Source organism: Giraffa tippelskirchi, chromosome 9 (genome assembly GCF_054371585.1).
Source record: "Giraffa tippelskirchi isolate mGirTip1 chromosome 9, T2T-mGirTip1v1.2.pri, whole genome shotgun sequence".
Lineage (NCBI taxonomy): Eukaryota > Metazoa > Chordata > Mammalia > Artiodactyla > Giraffidae > Giraffa > Giraffa tippelskirchi.
Genome location: NC_137283.1, coordinates 133,578,398 through 133,597,283, shown reverse-complemented (window position 1 = coordinate 133,597,283; position 18,886 = coordinate 133,578,398). Strand labels below are relative to the sequence as shown.

The window sequence follows — 18,886 nt, the reverse complement described above, 5'->3', positions numbered from 1 at the left end:
ATTGTAGCTTAATATCAGTAGCTTTAATATTGTAGAATGAGGAAAACTATAGAGAAAAATAATTTTCCCTAAAAATTTGGGGAGTGAGTTATTTTTTATAGCTAGATGAAATTGAGCAATAATTACTTTTTCTAGAACTCTTGACGATTTGAAGTTTTCTCTGTACTGTAGAATTAACTACAGTTAATTCTGTTGTGATGCTAGTTTTGGTTCTTCGATTCTGATAGAGATTTCTAAACATTAAGGATAGCAGTCTCCATTTTCTCTTATGCTTCTGAACCTTCTTTTTAAAATGTGTTTTCTCCCTGTCATCTTTCTGCCATTCCCATCCCCACCCTTCCTTACCCTGCCCCTTGCCTCCAAACTAAAATGGGGAGAGTTTGTAAAATAACTCTTGGTGATTTTGTTTTGTTTATAGAATAAGCTGTGACCATGACTACTGAAGTGGGCTCCGCATCTGAAGTGAAGAAGGAATCTGACCAGTTAGGAGCAGATGCAACCAAGGAGAAACCAAAAGAAGTAGCAGAAAATCAGCAGAATCAGACATCTGATCCAGAGGAGGAAAAAGGTTCCCAATCATCTCCTCCAGCTGAAAGCCAAAGTAGCCCACGCCGCCAGAAGAAAGAGAAAGATCCATCTGAGAGCCGGGGGATTTCTCGTTTCATACCCCCTTGGCTTAAGAAACAAAAGTCCTATAACTTAGTAGTGGCCAAAGATGGAGGAGATAAAAAAGAGCCTACCCAACCTGTTGTGGAAGAACAGGTTTTAGACAAGGAGGAATCTCTTCCTGAAGAAGAAAGGCGGGCCAAGGGTGATGCTGAAGAAACAGCTCAGAGAAAACAACAGGAGATTAAGGTTGACGTCAAGGAAGAGAAACCTCTGGTGAGCAGTCAGGAGACACAAGTATTTTGAGACATGATTGTCTGGAAGTGAAGGCTTTGATGGCATAACCAGGTTAACAGAAAGGATTTGTTTTGAACCATTTCCAGATTTCTTGTATTCAGATACTGCTTTGGCTTACTGGAAGCCATTTGTATCTGGAATATGGATCTTGGAGGGTCTACCACAACATTCTCCTGTTATTCCTTTTAAAGCTTTCAAAATAAAGCAAAAAAAAAAAAAATCCCATGTATATGCAGATGATAAAAAAGTCATATCTATTCATTTTAGGGTTAGACAAGTACTCTCAGGTGAAGATCGCCTCGCTTCTTAAATAGTACACACTTTTGTATCTTTGATTTATTTAAGTATTCAAGGGGCAGGAAGAAGTAGATCTGTATGTGTGTGCATTTTGGTTGCCTATTGAAGCCTAAGTTTTGCCATGGTATGTAATTATTATTAGGAGTTTTATTATTTAACATGATATTTAAATGTCATTGCTGGGACATTGTTTCTTTTACTCATTTAATGCTGATGTTGCCAAAGTGGCAAAATAAGAAAATTGGCAGTGGGCTGGCAGAAAGATGTGGTAAAATACCCTTTCTGACAAAGTTTCAAAATCTTGTAAAATCTTAGGCTCACAGTGTTTACAATAGTCACAGTTCTTACTAAAGATCTTTCGTTTTACTGTGTGTCATCTTCTGCAAATTGGTCACCTTTACTATGAACTTAATTTATTTTCTCCCCCTCAGCAGCCTGTTGAAGAAGTAAGTAAGGAGAGAGAAGAGAAGGTGAAGGAAATACAGGAAGCAGAATTTATAGATGAAGCAGCAAAAAGGGAGACAAAGGAAGTGCAGACCAATGAGCTGAGAGCAGAGAAGGCCTCTCTGAAAGCCCCCAAGAAGACCAAAACTGTCCAGTGTAAAGTGACCCTCCTGGATGGCACTGAGTACAGCTGCGACCTGGAGGTGAGACAGGGGGCTGGGTAGAGAGCTATCTTGATATGTGGAGTGACAGCAAAAGTATCCTCTGCGTTCATTTGTGGCCTGGCACTGTGAATAGATTTTTGTGTTCATATGACCTAGTTTGTCAACATTTAACATTAAAAAGAAAAAAAGAACTAAGAAAACACAGAAGAGGGTCATTATTTCTGTTAGAAACAATAGTTCCTGACCCTTTAAGATAAGCAGGACCCATGTTCTATCAGGCTGTGTTGATCATGTGTATTGGCTGGTGTCCATTCTGAAAGGGCATTAAATAGCTTGAAATTACCTATGGCCCTGAGTGTTTCACTTGAGGAGAAACATTGCAGTAGGTTGAAATTTCAGAGTAATAAATTTCAGCAGTTTAACCTCAAGTATTTTCATTCCGAGACAGGTAATGATTTAAAATCTAGCTCATTTAATTAAAAGACACTCTTGATTTGGAGAAGGCAATGGCACCCCACTCCAGTACTCTTGCCTGGAAAATCCCATGGATGGAGGAGCCTGGTAGGCCACAGTCCATGGGGTCACTAAGAGTCGGACACGACTGAGCGACTTCACTTTCACTTTTCCCTTTCATGCACTGGAGAAGGAAATGGCAACCCACTCCAGTGTTCTTGCCTGGAGAATCCCAGGGACGGCAGAGCCTGGTGGGCTGCCGTCTATGGGGTCGCACAGAGTTGGACATGACTGAAGCCACTTAGCAGCTTGATTTGGAAGACATATAGTTGATTAGCACCGATGCTGACCAAAGTCAATGTAATTTTTTAAAAGCATTTAATGCCTTATAATTTTATGATAATCCAAAGTTTGTTACTTTTCATAGCCGAATTACTTTATTTACATGATGTATACTTTGCTGTGTTGTGCTTAGTCGCTCTGTCGTGTCTGACTCTTTGCAACCCCATGGACTGTAGCCTGCCAGGCTCATCTGTCCGTGGGGATTCTCCAGGCAAGAGTACAGGAGTAGGTTGCCATGTCCTCCTCCAGGGATCTTCCCAACCCAGGGATCGAATCTAGGTCTCCAGCATTGTAGGGAAATTCTTTACCATCTGAGCCGCCAGGGAAACCCAAGATTACTGGAGTGGATAGCCATTCCCTTCTCCAGGGGATCTTCCCAACCCAGGAATCAAACTGGGGTTGCAGGCCGATTCTTTACCAGCTGAGCTACCAGGGAAGCCATACATGACGTATACTAATAGCTAATTTTTACTGAAGACTTATGTCAAGAGCTTTGAATGGGTTGTCTCATGTAATACTGATAAGACTCTGTATGAGATAGGTATTATTATGGATATTCCCCATCTTACAGTGGGAATACAAGGCTTTAAAGAGGTTAAGTAACTTGCCCCAAATTTCATAGCTAGTTATTGGTTGGATCAGGATTCCAGACCTTTGACTGTGAAGGTCTTGAACCTGACCGCTGAACGCTTATCAGTGTTTCATGGTCCTTACTTACCTTTGTATTAGGTGGATAGAACTTATTTTACTCATTCAGTTACAATTGTTCTCTTATTTTAGTTGTTTTGAGAAAAGGAGTGGCAACAGATGATTAATAATCCTTAGAGCTGACACAGAGAGAATAATACGTACGGTATGTCTCAGGAGTAGGGGTAGGGACAATAAGAAACAAAAGAATGGCGTTCTGAACTTGACTCAGTTATGCTGTTTGATCACATGTCCCTCGTTTTTCCTACCTATCCTAGAAGTTAGGGAGTCTAGATGTTAAGGATGAACTTGTTGCTAACTTGTTTTGTGACCGTGAATCATTTACTCAATCTCTGTGTGTCAAACTGAGGCCCAGAAATTGACTTCATCTTTAGAATATAATATTACTTAGATAATCTCAAAGGCCCCTGTCATGTCTGAAGTGCTTTATATCACCAAACCTTGTGATTGACCAGTGTGCTTTATGGTTTAAATCTGTTTTTGTTCTCTGTCTTTTTAAAAAGTCATGATATATTTAAAAATACAAAAATATAGTAATAATAGGTATATTCACCACAAAAATTTTAACCAGATTCATCATTTAGCCATGTGCTTTAGATATTTTAAAAATAAATAAACATTAAAGATGTTGCTAAAGTGTCTCATTCCTATCTCTTTGTTACTATGCATTTGTTGTTTTATCATGGGTAAATCTACTTTATTCATTTCAGCTGCTATATAGTCTTCTTTTGAACAACCAACCCAGTTTATCCAATCCCCTGCTGGGGCACTATCGCTTCTATATAGTTTAGCAATCAGTGCTTCAGTGAACATTATTATATATGTTTCCTTGTTTATTTGTGCAAGAGTTTTTTCAGGGTAGAACACCTAGGAGTAGAATTGCTAAGATGTAGTTTTACCTCTTCAGTTTTCCTAGATTTGGCAAAGTGGTTGTGCCAATTTAAATTCCAATCAGCAACCACTGTTTGACTTTTTCCATGTTGTCATCATCACTTTTTCTTATTAATTTCAACCTATCATAATGGTATGAAATATCTCAAAATTTTAGTTAGCACTTACTTGATTATTGTCAACTTTTACTAGGTTATACTACAATAACAGCCTCCAGATCTTCTGGATGTATAATGACAATGGTTTATTCCTTCCTCATGTTACACGCCCTTGATGGGTTGGGTGTGGGCTCTGCTCCATGTCTACTTGATTTTTGAATCAAGACTAAATGTGTATCTTCTACAATAGAGGGAAAAGAAAACACAGTGGAACCACACTGTGGTCCTTGAATCTTCTGTCTGGAAGTAGTATATCTTTATATATATAGATATAAGATATACTACTCATATCTCATTGGCCAAGCAAGTCCTGTGGTTAATAGGTGGGCAAGCCTGAGCCCATCACAGGAAGAGCTTGGTAAATAATTGAAAACATGGAAATAATCCTAAAATTTACTCAACAGGCTGAGCATCTTTTTGTAAATGTAGTTTTCTAGGATTGCTCTAGGATTTTAAAAAAAAAAAAGATAGACATTCTTTTTCAGATTCAGGATATTCTTTTCTTAGTTTCTAAGATTAAACTAGAAAGTTTCTTGAATAGATGGTAAAAGACATGACTAGGTAGTGAATCTTTTCTAATGTATTTTCTGCATCAACTGAGAGGATCATGTTTTTTTAATCAGTTAATGTAATTTATATTAATGTTTCTAATGTGAAGCTATCTTTGAATTCCTAACATAGATTCTTGTTTGTGATCATTTGGCATTGATTTTGTATTTTTAAACTGTGGTTTTTGCGTATATTATTTTTAACTTTCTTTTATCAAATTGTCTTCATCCGATTTTGTTATCTGGATTATGTGCTAGCTTTTAGAGTTGCTTGCCTTTAATATTCTCTAAAAAAAGTTTTGATAAATTAAGGATTTAACCATTCTTTGGAGATCTGGTAGCACTTGCTTTTAAAATTGTCTTGGGCTGGTGACCTTTTTGTGAGAAAAATGGAGTTGGGAGGTTTTTTTGTTTTATTAAATCATTGATTTAATTTTCCAATAGTCTATTTCTGGTTTAATCAGTTGTAGTAATTTATATTTTTAGTGGAAACTGCCCATTTCATGTAACTTGGCAAACCTATGAAGTTGTTCATAGTATTTTGTATCTTGTATTTTTGATTTTGATTTCTTTCTAATTTCTTGTGTTATTTGCATTTTCTTGATTATTTTTGATATAGAGTTAACTATTTAAATCTTTTCTTTCAAAGAAACAGCTTGTTTTTGTTTTTTTTTGTAAATTTTATTCTTTGTTTTTTTCCCTTGGAATTATTCTGTTTTTTACCCCCAATTTCTTGAATTGAGTATTTGAAAAAAAATAAAGTATGTTTTCAGGGCTCTAATATTCCCTTCAGGTATCTCTTGTTGGGTGCACAAGTTTTAAAATACTGTACTTTTAATTGTCATTCAGTTCCTAATATTTTCTCATCCCATTATGGGTCAGCTTAATTGATTAGAGAAGTAGCTGCTGCTGCTGCTGCTAAGTCGCTGCAGTCGGGTCCGACTCTGTGTGACCCCAGAGACAGCAGCCCACCAGGCTCCCCCATCCCTGGGATTCTCCAGGCAAGAACACTGGAATGGGTTGCCATTTCCTTCAGTTAGAGAAGTAGAGGAGTCTTTATTTCAATGACTGTATTAATTTACAGATTGTCTTTTCAGCTAATAACTAATTAGTAAATATACCATCATAAGAATGAGCTTTTGAGGGCAATAGATAAATCTGAAATAAGCTTACAGCATATAAATGTTGAGTAAACTGTTTTTTTCTGTCAAGTACAAAGCAAATGGAATTTGAATAGACTTCAGTGATGTGACCCCACAGCAGATTTTATGTACCAACAGTTCGCTGGAATCCTAGGCAGCAACTTTATATGTGACCAGAGGCTGTAGTTCATCAGTGTCACAGTAGTTGTTGTAACCATGCCGACATTATACGTGATATTCCCTCTTTTGATTAATTTTTGTTTTATCCAGTTCTCTTTCCTGTCTTGGTTCTCTGAGTTCTTAGTATCCATAGAATGTGTCTGATCCTGAATCACAGTGCTGTCACTTCCTCTTCAGGAGCAGAGGCTGAAGGCAGCTGTCACGTGGCTTGAGCATGCTCTTGTTCCCCAGTTCCAGCGCTGACCTCAGACGGATGGGGTGATGTGCTGATGCTGCTTATCTCTCATTCTGTAGCTCTGTACTGGAAATTGGTGTCTGAGGACTGCCTGGGGGGGAAGTATGTTGTGGGAAACTGCAACGATTAATGAACTCGAAAGTACTTAAGGAAATGAACACATTGTGTGAAATAAATACTTTTACTTTATTTGGCTGGGGAGATTAGATTTTTTTCCAGTTGTTTACTGTCATTAAAAGATGATAATTATGTCTTTCATGGCTTTTTAGATGCCTATAGTTATTGTTTGCTTTTTCTTCTTTCTGTATGCACATGTATCTAATTTTCAACTAGAATTTTAGATTATAGCATACCCACTGAAGATGACCTAAATGTCCTCACTTAGGGAACCTACAAGCAGTAGAGAAAAGCGTGGCCTGTTCAGGAAGTCTTGAGTTGGAACAGCCTAACTTAAAAGGACCTTGTAGAGTAGGATGAGGTTTTACAAGGCCACAAATGTCAGGATAAGAGGATTTAAACTGATCACTAGAGTGAAAAGGGGCTGAGAAGAAATGGACCAGAGGTTTATAGTTGTTAGTATATAAGACCTAGCAAAATTAAGAATGCTACTTGATTTTAGAATATGACTGTAGCAATTTAAGGGAGACTTTTTATCCACTGCATTGGTTATGATGTACACCAGTAGTCTTTATAGATAGAGTTTAATCAACATGATTAGAGCATTGGGAAAGTTAGACAGTTTCCTGTTTTTGTATCTGTCAATACCTTTGGTTAACAAAAGCAGCACTGTTACATTATTTACTGTTAGTGTTACTGTATTAACTGAATAATTTTTTAAAATCAAGAAACGTAGTTCTTGGGGATATTTTTGTTTGGTGGCTTAATATCATCTCTGCTTCTGATTATTTGCTTAAAATAGATTTCCACATATGCATTTTTTTTTAATCTCCCCTGCCCCCTCCTTTCTTGGCTCACTGCTTCTGTATTCTTTTTCCTGTGGGCCATCTGAATGTATTCTCGAACCTCAGGAAAGTGAAGACTACCCAGGGAGCCATGGCAGCATCGTTTTCAAACACTGTTATTTTTGAAGTGTGCATTCTTTTGAAGAAAGAGTGTGTGTTAATACTAAGTGAAAAAAAATGCTTCACACACAATATTTGGAGCATAAGTATTGGATAATGGCGCATTTTTGGAGAATGATTTTTACCTAAGTACAAAACAATATGGAAATGGCTTGACTTCAGTTAATGTTATTTCTGCAGCCTAAGCCATGCATTAATTTTGACACAAGGCTGAGTCTCTGCATTTGTTCCAAATTTTTGTGTGAAGTATTTTTTTAATTAAAGTTAGTAAAAATTACAATTTACATTTTATACTAGCTTATCATCTTGATAATAAACTGTCTCAAATACTTTTTGAAAAAAATCTTTTCGTTGAAGATTATGATTTTTTCATGAAGAAAATTTATAATTTCTATTCTCTGATATGTCAGTTTTTATCTCACTGAGAGACATAATGGTATGTGAGAAACTCCTTTGTTATCAGAATTTAAATTGTAAGAATTTTGGGGTGTCTTCTATACTCTGCATGCTGGTTCCAGAGACACCCCTATAGAAGGACCCTTGTGATATTGCCACTGAAGTCATTTACATACTTGATGTGTTAAAACAGCAGGGCTCTTTCCTCTAAGGAAAAATACAGTAAGGTTTAGTTGGAGCTATGGGTATAGAATCAGGGGAGATCTGTGTTTACTTTTCTTTTGGCTCTTTGGATGTCTTGGAGAAGTCACTTCCTCTTTTTTCTTCTATTCTCAGATTGCAGATTAAGAATGAAAATATTTGTTTCCTCTATTTCTAGGATTGAACTGGCTTTACTACAGCTGATAAGTGTGTGTGTATGTGTGTGTGTGTGTGTGTGTGTGTGTATAAAGTCTGAAGATAAATGTGAAAATTCCTGTAAGACTTGGGAAGCATGAGTGAATATGCATTCTGAGTTTGAGTTGCTCACATTTTCCTCTGGCATCTGAAAGTCATTCCCACGTGTTGATTTTGTCTGAGAATCGACGGTATTGTTCTTGCCCACATAGGAATGTCAGTGCCATTTTTTCTCAGTGCTGTGAATAAAGCTATCAGAATGTAGGCACTCTTCGTCAGTGTTCTGTTGATAAAAACTAGTTATCAGGCAGTAGAATGGTGTCAAGGTCTTCTTGCCTTTCCTATGTAGAGTACTGGCCTCAGAAATGCAATTTGATATCATTGCTTTTGAGTGTTTTATTTATTTACTTGATTGTTTATGTCTGCTGTCATCCTCCAAGGCTGTTCTTTCAGATTTCTATAACTGACCCTTATTAGGTTTACTAATTATTAGGTTAAATAGTTTTTAACTATCTGTATCCTTGGAGAGGATCTGGAAGTTGTGCCCCTCTCTAAACTCCTATAAAATAGTATTGGATTTAAATATGACTTAAATAGAACCGTGAACAATTTAGTTGGCATATATTGTATGCAATTTGAAATTCCAGTGACATAGGTCCAGATGGAATGTCTCTGGCTGGCTGTCCATTTATCCCTTTAGCTCAAAAAAGGAATTTAAGGCAATGATTCTATCTAATAATTTTTATTTAGTAAACGGGAAAAGGCTTCCATGCCATGAGAGTAGATAAATGCTTTGGTCCAGCTTGAAGGACACAAGGGGTTCACAGGAGCAGAGCAGGCTCATTAGCTGGGCTTCAGGACACTGTTAGGCCCTCAGACTGTCTTTTGATCTGTTACTACAGGATCTTCTGTGCTTTTCTCTTCCAGCCAAATTGATCTTCTAGTCAGGCACTGAATTGTCTGTCCTTTCTTCTGGTTTCTGACCCAGATCATCTCTGCCATTTTGACTTCCCCATCCACACACTTCTTCCCTCTCTTTACTGTCTAGCTTAAATTCAGCTTTCTGGATGTTTTTTCTTCCTCTGAACTTGTTTGCACCAATAATTGGGCAATTAATCATGTGCTGCCTTGTGAAAGAGTCTCTTCTATTGTTGTATTGAACATCAGTTAAACTCTTTATGTTACTTTGTGATTTCTTTTCATCGCTGTGTTTTTTCTTTACCTGGATTGTTAATTCCTTGAGAAAAAGAACTTTCTTTTCTCTCTCCATAGGGCATTAACACAGGACTTCGCCTCTAGCACTACTCATAAAACGTTAATTGTTGATTTCTCTCTGCTTTCCTGTACTGTTTAAGGTTTTTATCCTTCTTATCTAAGCTAAATGATTGTATTTGCTTGTTCCCAGTTCTTCTCTCCATCCTCTCCAGTTAGAAAAGAAAGATCACTGTTGTGTGTGTGTATAATCCTCCACCCTCTCATATTACTAGTTCTAGCCACAGCTGCACTGCTTTTTAAGTGCTTAGAAACAGTAGGCTAACTTCTTGTAGAAACACTTCATGGGCTTAAATAAACGAAAATGATCTACCAAATTTCTATAAAGGCTATGAACTGACTGGGCGTGAGAGTGATGCAGAAGTGGATAAGGAGTAGTCTTAGCCCTTGAGGATCTCACAGCCTAGAGGGAATGCAGACTCCCAGAAGCCTAAGAGTTCTTTCTCGTGAATCTGAGCTGCAGTAGTTCAGATGGCTGGCTGGCTGGGTGTAGCCTGAGCTTGAGGAGAAGAGTCAAGTTAACACCTTACTCCCTGCCTCTTTTTCTCTAATGCTCCCCTTTTTTCTTGAGCAAAATGTTTTTGAACATTTCTGAAAAACATTTCTGAAAAAATGTTACGGTTTTAATTTCTCAGTAGTCAAGAATGCAACCACATGCTCTCTCCTTTGTCTTCCCCACTTGTGATTTCAAAAGCAAGGGGTTGCCTTTTTTGCACTGTGTCAGTGGTTTTTGAAAGCATTAAACTTGACACTTGAAGTTCACTGCTCACGATGAGTAACCATTCTGATGTAATTTTGAAGGCAGCATCCACTTCTGCCTCCTTTCTCACACGTGCTCCCAAGCAAGCTGACTCACAGGTAATTTACTACTTAATACATTCTTCCTTTCACCTAAGGGTGATAGTAGACCAGGAAACAGATCTTTTAAATTTTTTTGTTTTTCCCATTTTAGAATGACAATTATTTGAAGGTTGAACAACATTTGAAATGGTGGGGGAAATCACTTTTAGAATAAGTTTTGTAGTTTAAAATCTGTTCAGATAAATTTTCTTGCTCTCTCACGTAAGTAGATATTAAAAAATGTTAGCTCCTTTTCAGAGTTCATCAGGTGAGGTGTAATTTTATTTCTCATTCAACAAAAAACAAAGTATCTTTTGTTAAACCTATTCTGTTCAGAATCCCTCTGTTTTCATTATTCTCTTATTTACAATCTCTCTTCCAGTGTTCTCCTGAGCAAATTAAAGATGTTTCTGACAGAGTTTTTATTTCTCAGCCATTAGGAAATTTTGCCAAATATTCTTCTCCTTGATCCTGTCTTCCTATTCCCACTCCCACTACGATTTCGATGGGACTGAGTGCAGGAGCTTGAATGGGGAAACAGAGATTTGAGAATCTAGCCTTTACCTGTGAGCATTTAATTTATTTCACAGAAGCTCAAGCTGAGGCTGTTCTTTCCATCCATCCTTTCCACAGCAGGATCACAACTCGGTGACTGAGTGGAAACATGAGCAGAATTTGTCATCGCTATTTACAGCACTGCAATATAGTAAGCTGGGCTTCCCAGGTGACTCAGTGGTAAAGAATCCATCTGCCAAGCTGGAAACATGGGTTCAATCCCTGGGTCGGGAAGATCCCCTGGGGTAGAAAATGGCAACCTACTCCAGTATTCTTGTCTGGAAGATTCCATGGAAAGGGGAGCCTGGTGGGCTACAGTCAGAACTGAGTGACTGAGCGCACACACACACAAAATATAGTATGCTAGCATTTGGATCTTAAAGGGATTGAAGGCAATATAACATAATAAAATGTGGCCTATACAAAGCTCCTGGATTAGTCAGAAAAGCAGTTTCTTCAGGCAACGTGGCTAAATGATTAAACTACTGATAGATGATCTGTCAGATTGCCATTTTTGTATTTGTTATATTCTGTAGCAGAGTTTTACATAAATTCTGTTAGAACAGTTATGATTAAGAATATTATTCTTTTTTTTTTTTTTTAAACTTTGGAGAGACAGCCTCAAAACTACCAACTGAACTACTTTTCATAACTGTGTGTTACATTTGCGGATTCTGGCATTTTAACCTGTTTTGAAGTTGTCTGAGTTTGTGCACCATCTAGTTATTAACATAGGAAGGAAACTTAATCTAAGTCTTACTGGGATCTGCTTGTTATATCCATTGATCTCTTTTCATATTTCTGTCAGCAGCAATTTAAAGGGAGTCAAATAGGAATGCTCTAATAAGCTTTTTTCTATAGCACAGAAAGCCTGTCTGAATCAAATGTCAAAATTCATTCTAGGCAAATAGTTTACAGAGAATCTGCTAGCCTACAGAAGTTTGCTGCTTACACTTTTTGAAATAGGTTTGAATGCAAATGGTACTTGCTGCTGCTGCTGCTGCTAAGTCGCTTCAGTCGTGTCCAACTCTGTGCGACCCCATAGACGGCAGCCCACCAGGCTCCCCCGTCCCTGGGATTCTCCAGGCAAAAACACGGGAGTGGGTTGCCATTTCCTTCTCCAATGCATGAAAGTGAAAAGTGAAAGTGAAGTCGCTCAGTCGTGTCTGACCCGTAGAGACTCCATGGACTGTAGCCTACCAGGCTCCTCCATCCATGGGATTTTCCAGGCAAGAGTACTGGAGTGAGTTGCCATTGCCTTCTCCGAATGGTACTTGGCAGTTTCTTAATATAATACTTAGAAAAATGTGGTGTGCTTCTCTGGCCAGCCTTTTTCTATAATCTAACAGTTTTAGTCACTTGTTTTTTAAGAGGTTATAGTTTTCACAGATTTATGCTAAGTTACCTATTCAAAGTGAATAATAGGAAAAGCTGGACAAAAAGAATTTAGAGCTTTTACTTCTTAAAAGTTATTTTACTGACTGGTTACCGACCTCCATTGTGTGTGCTCAGTTGCTTAGTCATGTCCGACTATTTGCGATGCCATGGGCTGTAGCCTGCCAGGCTCCTCTCTCCATGGGATTATCCCAGCAAGAATACTGAAGTGGGTTGCCATTTCCCTTCCAGGGACCTCCATTAGTGATGATATATCATTTCTAAGAAAAATAGAAAGTTAAGGATGTCATATTTCCACAGTGTTTATGAATTTGGTCTCAAGTAGTTTTCATTTAGATACATATTGTGAGTTTAGACATAATTTTTGTCCCCCAATATTGATTTCTTTTTTCTTGTCTGGGAAAATGAAAAGTATGAGGTATAATTATGTCCTCTTAAATTGCTTATAGGTTTTACTTTCAGAGATAAACTTTTCATGTGAAATAAAAATACATACATAGTTGATTTAAGTACTGTTTTTGGTTTAAATAGATACAAGTGCACAAGTGCCAGGTTATTATGGGCTGGAGTTGGTAAGAAAATCTTACATTGAGGAGAAAGACTCTTTAACTTTGAAGAATGAGATATTGGGTTGGCCAAAAAGTTAACAGAACTTTTTGGCCAACCCAGTATTTAGGATAGGAGGAGAAGGGGATGACAGAGAATGAGACTGTTGGAGAGCATCCCTGATTCAGTGGACATGAGTTTGAGCAAACTCCGAAAGATAGTGAAGGGCAGGAAAACCGGTGGGCTCCATGGCGTCTCAAAGAGTCGGACAAGACTTATCGACTGAACAGTAACATCATTATTTAGGAAGGGCTTCCCTGGTGGCTCAGTGTTAAAGAACTCGCCTGCCAATGCCGAGTTGCAGGTTCAGTCCCTGTGTTGGGAAGATCACCTGGAGAAGGAAATGGCATCACACTCCAGTATTCTTGCCTGAGAAATCCGTTGGACAGAGGAGCCTGGTGGGCTACCGCCCATGGGATCGCAGAAGAGTCCGACATGACTCAGTGACTAAACAACAATAATATTTAGGAAAACTCAACAATATCTAGCCTAATACATTTTTCCACTTGAGAATGGTTAAATAATAAAATCCAAGCAGAAATTTGGGGTTATAGGAAAAGTCTTAAATGCCTACTTCCTTCTATGTCAAGAAAACATAATAAAATTAAACTTTGTTAAGGGCAAGCCATGTTTTGCCTGGCCAGTGTTGTCATTTTTGGCCTGGGCTCTCTGTGGATTGGCTTTCACTAGGAGTTCTCTCATCTTGCAGAGCCTGAATACAGATGGTGTTCAAATGGATTAATCTCTTCACTTCTGCCAAATATTAAGAAGAGGTGGGCTTCCACCCATTGGAGAGGTTGCAAAGAAAACATAAAATATATAAAAAAAAACCCCACACGGACGCTATCATTTACCCTTTTCCAGTCTACTTTCCAAAATTTTGTTGGTATTAATCCCATTCTCTTTCTCCTTTCCATTGTCAGGGGAGAGGGGAAGAATATGTGTGTGTGCCCCCGTGTGCACACACCACATCATTTTAGAATAGCTTCCAAAGGGAACAGAGCTAAAAGTGTATTTCAGTGTACTGTCTCTAATTAGAAGTCCATTTTCTACTTAGGAAAATCTGAACAATGAGCCTGTTTTATCACCAGGATAAAGTAAAGTGAGCTCTTCCCTATAGAATAGCACATATCAAAGTTGCCAGGAAGTTTTCTGCATATCTCATTATAAAAAGACTTTGAATTGGTTGTAGCAGCTTCAGTGGCATCTGTTTTGGTCCTGTTTGTTGTTTTCATGCACATGTTTTTTGTTAGTCTTCATTTTTTTTGCCTCATTATTTCCTGCAGGTGTCTAGATAGTCCATTTTATTGTGTGTATGTTTGTAATTGGGCAGAGTGGAGGTGGGTCAAAGTAAAAGAATGGAAATGCTATTCCACTTAAAATACATAATTTTTTGGCAATTCATAGGTATGATTTAGTTTTTATTCACTTGGTTTGGGTCATTAGGTACTTATTATATAAAGCTTGTGGCTTTGTTCATCAGACGTTTCTGGACATTGGTGACAATGTTGGCTGTGGGGGTCATCCTGCAACAAGAATGGACTTGGGAGAATTTCACTGTGTAGGGTCTGATGCTCGGCAGTAGGATACACTTTAGCTCTTCGTTCACTGTGCCTGAGACAGTTGGGCAGAGGAAAACTGCCTTTGCTGACCAGTCCTATAAATGTAGACATAAGAATGCCACGAAATGAATTTACTGTGAGAGATAACTGCTAGGAAGGGTAAACATTTAGATTTATTTCCTTCATAATAAGAAAGTCATGAGGTGATTTCAGATGCTACATCTTAAGAGACTTTATGAGCATGCAGTGCAGAGTAAGGAGTATTATAACAGCAAGCATCTTCAGCCTCCTGTAGCTTGATCCACCATGGAGTGTGAATACGTCTGTCCACAGGTCAAGAATAACTGTGCTTTCAGGCCAGATACCCTTCTTCCTAGTGATACTGCTAACTTTTCACTTTTATTTATCCCTGTTCTTCCCCCTTCAGGAAGCATGATTGGACCTGTAGATTTGCTGGATACACATACGTGCACCAACCCACCTGCCCTTTCTTCCACTAACATTTTAGACATTTTATTCCTAAGTCTCCTGCCGTCAGATTATGTCATCAATCACATGTTGTTTTTACTTAAGATTTCCCAGAAAATGTTAAACTGACTCCAAATTGTGCTGGAAAAGTTATGATGGACTTTAGTATTTACATTTGGACATGTTACAGCCCTCACAGGGGTGGGGATAGGAGTTGAAGATAGGGAATGATTGACCGGAAACCCACTTACCATGTAAAAATATAGTTTCTGTTGGAAAAGATTCTGAATCTCAAGCAGATGTCACATGTCACACACTCTGCATTTTAGGGCAGAAGTAAGATAGGAGGGCTTTGAGTTGACCATCTGAATATGTGAATACATATGCTCAGAGAAGTATTATAAAGGACATTTCCAGTTTATGAACAGGTTATATATGTACATCATATTTCAGAAAATTATTTATCTGGAGTGTATGTTTTCCCATAGAAGTAATGTACACATGATTAGACTTCCAAGTCGATTTATTAAAGTGTACATATAAGTTTCTGAACTGAGTTCTGGGTGCTAAATCTCAGTGGATAAGGACAAAATTTCTACCTCATTTTTCTAATTCATGCCAAAATTTAAAGTCCCTTTTGATGATATCCTGTTACTTTTTTGTAGTATTATAACACAAAAATGTGCTATGCTTCCTGCCTACTGTTTCTCCATTCAGAATCAAAATTCTTCTATCCCAAATGTTAGCAGATCTCTCAGCTAAGTAACCAGAGAATTAGCAGCCTGAGTGAATGACTCCAGTGTGTGGATGATTGCTTATATTGCCTTCTAGGAGACATTAGCATTTTAACAGAAACCTGTTCACGCTAAAGCATCATAAGTGGTCGGATTTCACTCATGAAGCCAAGGGAAATGAAAAATGAAAGCAGATTGTGAGGGAGGTAGAAGGCTGTATTCAAGGTGGCCTTTTGGGGAGGCATGCCCCAACACTCCTCACCTTTCTTGCTGAATCTCCATGTTTCTGATCCCACACAGTTGTTCCTCTTCTGTAGTTGAATTAGTGGATTAGAAATAAAGGATGTGGCTATGGACAAAAGATTAAAGTTTGTTTCATTTATTAAAACTAAAAATTAGCACTTATTTGCCATTTTCCATATACCATAAAGGTGAAACATTTTTTTATCTTGTTTGCCATCTAAACTTATCTGAATGCTTATGAGTTGATTTGTGTGCTCTGTTAAGAATTATGAAACATTTCAAAACCCAACAGATGAGGGTAGAGAAGCATTCCATGTCAGTACTGCATGTAGACTTGGATAGACTTGGAATCAGTGAGTCTTGAAATAGGGCTTTGTAACATAGGAGAAAGGCAGGCCCCTCTGTTCTTGAGGAGTTAATTAAGGCATGCATGTGATTTTATTAAAGATGAGCCTGTATGCTGCTTCTAGCTACACTATGATTTCCTTTAATATTATTGTAGGATACAGTTACTTGAGCATATTTTTCAGTGTGTTCCGGTCTAGTGTATGTTTTGTTTTATAGCAGCCTTTTAATTTTTATTTCTAGTTCCTAAAACTACACTGAATAGTGTCTTATGTCATTCATGTCAACAGCACTGCAGAATTTCCCGTGTTCAATCACGATTCCTTGAATCCTGTGGAGTGGAAAGAAATAGAGATTTTGTAATGAACTGTGAGAGGATTTTTCACTTTTCCTCCCTCCTCCCTTGAAGGCTGCTCTTGAAGGAATTGTGGGCTTTCCAGGTGGCTCAGTGGTAAAGAATCTGTCTACCAATGCAGGAGAAGCAGGTTTGATCTCTGGTTGGGAAGATCCCCTGGAGGAGGAAATGGCAACCCACTCCAGTATTCTTGCCTGGAGAACCTCATGGACAGAGGAACCTGGCGGGCTATAGTCCATAGGGTCGCAAAGAGTTGGATGCTACTGAGCACGCACACACTTGAAGGAATACTGTATTGGGAAAGTGAAAGTTGCTCAATTGTGTCTGACTCTTTGCAACCCCATGGACTATATAGTCCATGGAATTCTCCATGCCAGAACACTGGAGTGGGTAGCCTTTCCCTTCTCCAAGGGATCTTTCCAACCCAGGGATCGAACACAGGTCTCCCTCATTGCAGACGAATTCTTTTTTCTTCTTATTCTCTGTAGTGTCTTATAAGAAACCTATCATATGTGAAGGTTTTATTAAAAAATTTATTTTATTATGTATAAAATACATATAATATATAGACATTATTTTTTGAGCAGTCAGAAAAACTTTTTCAAGCTTGATGATAAGGGGAATGAACGGAACTTAAAAATCTTCCTTTATTATAATGATATTTACTTTGGAATTACAGTTTTCATACACACGCACAATTGTTGGATGTGATATCTTCCTTTTTCCCAGGATTTGAATGAACATTGGGACTGAGGTGTGTCATTCAGATGGGTAGGAAAAGAATGACCTGATAAAATGATGGCCTGAAACTATTGAAGACACTCCTTTCCCCTTCTGTATGGTTCTCTTTGATTTCCTCCACCCCCATGACAATGTCTCAGTTGTTGTGTTTGCTCTGTGTATACCTTTCTTTCCTTGGCCTTTTATACTTGCACAGTGTAGTTTAGAGCTAGCACAAAATACATAGCTCAAGGCTGTGATGTATGGTTTGCATTGTATGCTTCCCAGCACTGTCTCCTGGGTGCACAATAACTGCAGTGTGGAGGGGCCCACACGGAGACAGTGATGGTGTTTTATAAAACACCAGTGGTGTGTGGCATCAACTGCAATATGCTGGGTAAGCAGTTGCACAAATTCCTCCAAGTCAAGAGGCCTCCAGAAATGTCATGTTTTGGCCTCAACAGCGAATGCCACAAATAACAGCACAGGCATGGGGGAACTCCGCGTCTCACATTCCAACCTGCCTTTCTCAGCTGGGCTTGCTATAGATTGCTGAGCCTTCCCAACCCCTCCCAAAGGAAGTTCCCCAAAGCTAGTCTTCTAATCCTTGAAGAATATATATTTTAAACCTACCTAAATTGTCTTGCTTTGTCTCTGTCTTTTGGATGTCTCTCATGGGTTATGTCGCCTTTTAAAGAAAAAAAAAATCTGATACCTGGTTTGTAGACCAAAGGACTGTTTTTATTTTTTATTTTTTTGGTTTAAATTTTTAAGCCATTGATTTTATACTTCTGTTCAGTGATATTCTTGGAGTTAGGGAGAGGTAGATGGGGGGAAAGTTGATTGTAAAACTTGCTGGCATTTAATACAGGAAGTAAGATTTCTTTTTGGTGTACTTGGCAAGTTGATTAACTGTTGCGTGGCTTTAATTGTTTAGTTAACTGGTGCTACATTATCAGAATAGAGATGAACATAGTTTGTACTCTGTAAAGATTCTAGTGTAAGAAGAGATATAAAGCAAAAGCACGCTTCAGATAGCAAGAAGAAATAACAGAGACTGATGTCTTAGGGAAGGCATGTGTAAAGACTGCAAAACCCCACTGTCTCCTTTTGGATAAAGGTGGTGCATGGCTGGCTCTTAAGAGAAAGGAGCACATTGGTTTTTCTGCTGACGTCATTCCTTTAGTTCCCAAGAAGTATTTGGAAGTGCTCTAATTACTAAGGAAGAGTCTTAAGTACAATGTAGAACTGTGAAAATAAAATGTAGGTCTGTGGCTGTTCTCCTAGAATCTAGTTGGCAGTGTGTGTTTAGCTTAGTTCCTTGCATATCTATGGGTTGGTAGTCCATGAACTCTAGAGCCAGGAGCTCGCATAAGACTGAGAGCCAGAAGACCTGATTCTAGACTCAACTCTGCCAGCTTAAGTGCCAAGCCATTGCCCCCAATGTATCTT

The 18,886-nt window shown here is 38.3% G+C and overlaps 1 protein-coding gene across 50 annotated transcripts in view; it reads left to right on the top strand.

The window, feature by feature from the left end:
- Nucleotides 1-18,886, top strand: part of EPB41L2 (erythrocyte membrane protein band 4.1 like 2) — a 205,982-nt gene that overhangs the window by 97,409 nt on the left and 89,687 nt on the right. For 27 of the 50 annotated variants that reach the window (XM_081529040.1, XM_081529037.1, XM_081529027.1 and 24 more), the window contains exons 2-3: nucleotides 419-882; nucleotides 1,632-1,847. In XM_081529040.1, coding sequence (XP_081385166.1) covers nucleotides 433-882; nucleotides 1,632-1,847 — 666 coding nt within the window. In that variant the 5' untranslated portion in view covers nucleotides 419-432. The remainder of the gene's footprint in view (nucleotides 1-418; nucleotides 883-1,631; nucleotides 1,848-18,886) is intronic. The other 23 variants (XM_081529041.1, XM_081529039.1, XM_081529031.1 and 20 more) reach the window with 1 other exon arrangement.